The sequence below is a fragment of the Propithecus coquereli genome, unplaced genomic scaffold, assembly GCF_000956105.1.
Source record: "Propithecus coquereli isolate 6110/MARCELLA unplaced genomic scaffold, Pcoq_1.0 Scaffold357, whole genome shotgun sequence".
NCBI lineage: Eukaryota > Metazoa > Chordata > Mammalia > Primates > Indriidae > Propithecus > Propithecus coquereli.
Window position 1 is genome coordinate 426,087 of NW_012149252.1, and position 3,181 is coordinate 429,267.

Below are 3,181 nucleotides of genomic sequence, written 5' to 3' on the forward strand. Positions count from 1 at the left end.
TCCAGAAATGGCAGCTGATAGTATATTCCTATCAACTTTATTGAATCCAGCTCCTTCTCTTCTTTTAGGCATGCTTTGAAGATTAATGAAAGAGGAACCACATGTTTAAGCAACATGAAGTTTAGGAATGAGATGGAGGTTTAGGCCAAAAGGTATGAATAAAACCGAATTTTTATTTTCCTACAGGAGTGGCAGAAACTCAACTATGATATCTATACCTTGCGGCAGATTCGAAGGGAAGTGAGAAACAGATGGAAACGCATTTTAGAAGATTTAGGTGAGTCTGAAAGAGATTATGAAATGGTAAAAATAACTAGTTGTGATCATTACTCTTCAGTTACTCCACCATGGTTTTTATAAAAGGAATGTCGGTAATTTACTAATTAAGGCTACTGTGGACTAATTATTTTTCCAATCTTGCCCTTATATCCTCAAGCATAAACATCTGATACTTCTGTTGTCACCAGCCCATGTATGTCTTGGGGACACACTCTGCCATGTGTTACTCCATCTGTCCCCAGTATAGGGCAACGCAGGGCAGTGCAGTCCTGTGGGCATTACCATTTACTTTTCTGGCACTGTACATTGATTGAATTAGATGAGGGTGATTGGCCAATTAATAATAGCTTTATAGGATGAGGCAGGTTGGGAGAATTAAACAGGAAAACTCAGTGTAGATTTAAGAAGATGTGAAAGAAAGAAAAGCTTCAACGTTGGAAAAATACATATGACATTAAAGGAGATAATCTACCCTAATTGTTAGTGGTTAATGGCAATGGTTTTTCTTAATTCTACCAGGATTGTGATGCAGTAAACATGGCTCCCATGCCAGAAAATAAGCTTGTTTTAATGTTTAGAAAATGAATTGGTTAAACTTTGAAGTCCTTAATCCTTCTGCTTGGAAACAGAACATGACACCCTGGCGTCATGACTTTTCGAACATGGGGTGCAACATTGCTAGCCCCTGTTGCCTTAGTTGGGATACAATGGGATAGGATGGGACCTCTGCCCTCCTTGCTCACTCAATATTGTTGTGAGCTAATAGTCTCCTTCTTATAATGTAAACTACTCTAAGCAGGTTTAAGTCTTTGAGTCTTTTACGCCTTTGGGTAAGTAAATTTCAGCAGCTGACCACATTACCCTGAGCTAGGAAATATGGGCTTGGAGAAGTAGATCCTGGAGAGGACCACTTTGCAGATTGGGAGGCAGGTAGGAGTTCTGGGAACGGGAGAAAGTGAAGAGTACGGAGGACAGGAAAGAAGGCTTCAAACCAAAGTAATGGTAGCAAGCAGCCAGTGGATGAGTATCTGAGGCTCCAAATGAAAAAGTAACAAAGAAAGTTAAATAAGCAAAAACATCAAGAGAATTTAAAGACCCCACGAGTCACATTCAGCTGGACAGCAGTACATGGAGTAGTGCCTTTGGCTTCAGTTTTCTGATGTTCGTACAGAATCCACATTGGGGTCCCTTCTTAATCTCCTGCAGGGACCATATTGCAGGACAGTCGTTACCTTGGGACTACTTTACATGAGGGGCAAATTTTTCTACTTTAGGGTTCCAAAAGGAAGCAGACTCTTTGTTGGCAGTGACTAAACTCAGCACCATCAGTGATTCCAAAAACACAAGGAAAGCTCGAGAGATGTTGCTAAAACTGGCTGAAGAGACCAATATCTTTCCAACAAGTTGGGAGCTCTCAGAGAGATATCTCTTTGTTGTGGTAAGTGGATGCCTTTTGTCAACTGCCCTAATTTTGCTTTACATTTTGCCTTTTCTATTAGTCCACATTCAGTAAGTCCTCGCTTAACGGCATCGATAGGTTCTTGGAGACTGTGATTTTAAGTGAAACAATATACAGCAGGTCTTTGAATAACGTGTTGTTATAACGTTAATGAGGAAAAAATAATTGGTTTTGTTATATGTCCTTTGGCTTAAAGTTGCAGTTTCTAAGAATCTATCGATGATGTTAAATGTGGAATTACTATATTCCCCATTCCAATACAAGCAGCAGTGCCGCAGTATGAGGTGGCGGGTGATGCTGGCATTATATGCACTGGTTTCTTGTGCATCAGAATCATCTGAAGAGCTTTAAAGACTCAGATTTCTGGATTGCACCTAGACTCACTGAGGCTTGGGTTCTGGCTCGAGACTGTATTTTTCAGCTGATTCTATTGTATAGTCTGCTTTTTGAACCATTTGTAGGTCCAAGAGATGAGAAGTATCGTTTATATAATCTAAGACTGAAAAATAATTTGAATGGACTCTAAGACAGGTGCAATGTTTTTGGATAATGTAAATAAAGGATTAAGGTGTGTCTGTGAATTTGTTGAGAAGTTAATAAATGTTTTACTCTCTCCTTATGATTTCCAAGGTGAGTTTTGTTGTCGTTAGATTGATTTTCCCGTTGACATGTCTGTGTTCCCATCTTGGCCACATTTATTTGTTTTGTTCTATTTTTTTGGCAGGACCGTCTCATTGCTCTTGATGCTGCAGAAGAGTTCTTTAAAATTGCTAGTCGAACTTACCCCAAGCAACCTGGCATCCCATGCCCGGCAGATGGCCAGAAGGAACTGTGCTACCTTCCATTTCCAAGTCCCTAAAGGAGAGGCTCTGAGGCAGGATGGGAATTCTTCCACCAGGGCTCAACAGCCAACCCAAGTTCAACAATTGCACGTAGAAGAGAGTGAGCAAATAGGAGTGCTAAGTGAACAATGACTCTGAATCCCACAAAAATATAAGATCTTCATGAGGACCCTCCTCTCTGAAATGTTCAGGTTGCATTGAAACACGCTGGTGATCCTACATCTAGAAAGAAAGTTGAAGAGTTGGTCAGTGGGACGGTTCATCATGGGTGATTACATTCCAAGAGCCCATCGCCTCAGTTTTAGCTTTGGTTGTACAATAAACTCTGAACATTAATTCTGTTGAGAGAGTGGAATATTCTAGTTAATAAATATTATTTATAGAGTAGAGCTATCATTGAGCCCAAAGATGGATTACCAATTTTAAAATAATTATTATAAAATGTAGGCTAACCCCCCAAATAATACTAGGCATTATGTGGCCTCTCTTTGATTTGGAAGAACCTGCAGAACCTTGGAGGGTGACAAGGCATCATTTTAAGTATCAGTTATGATTATTCACAAGTGTAGACATAGCAGATAATAGAAATAACTAGGAGTGC

General features: G+C 39.9%; 1 protein-coding gene across 1 annotated transcript in view; it reads left to right on the forward strand.

Annotated features, from left to right (window-relative positions):
- Positions 1 to 2,839, forward strand: part of MREG (melanoregulin) — a 56,363-nt gene extending 53,524 nt beyond the window's left edge. Inside the window, exons 3-5 of the mRNA XM_012651472.1 lie at positions 187 to 277; positions 1,554 to 1,717; positions 2,463 to 2,839. Of these exons, the coding sequence (XP_012506926.1) occupies positions 187 to 277; positions 1,554 to 1,717; positions 2,463 to 2,597 (390 nt within the window). The 3' untranslated portion in view covers positions 2,598 to 2,839. The remainder of the gene's footprint in view (positions 1 to 186; positions 278 to 1,553; positions 1,718 to 2,462) is intronic.
- Positions 2,840 to 3,181: the final 342 nt, after the last annotated feature.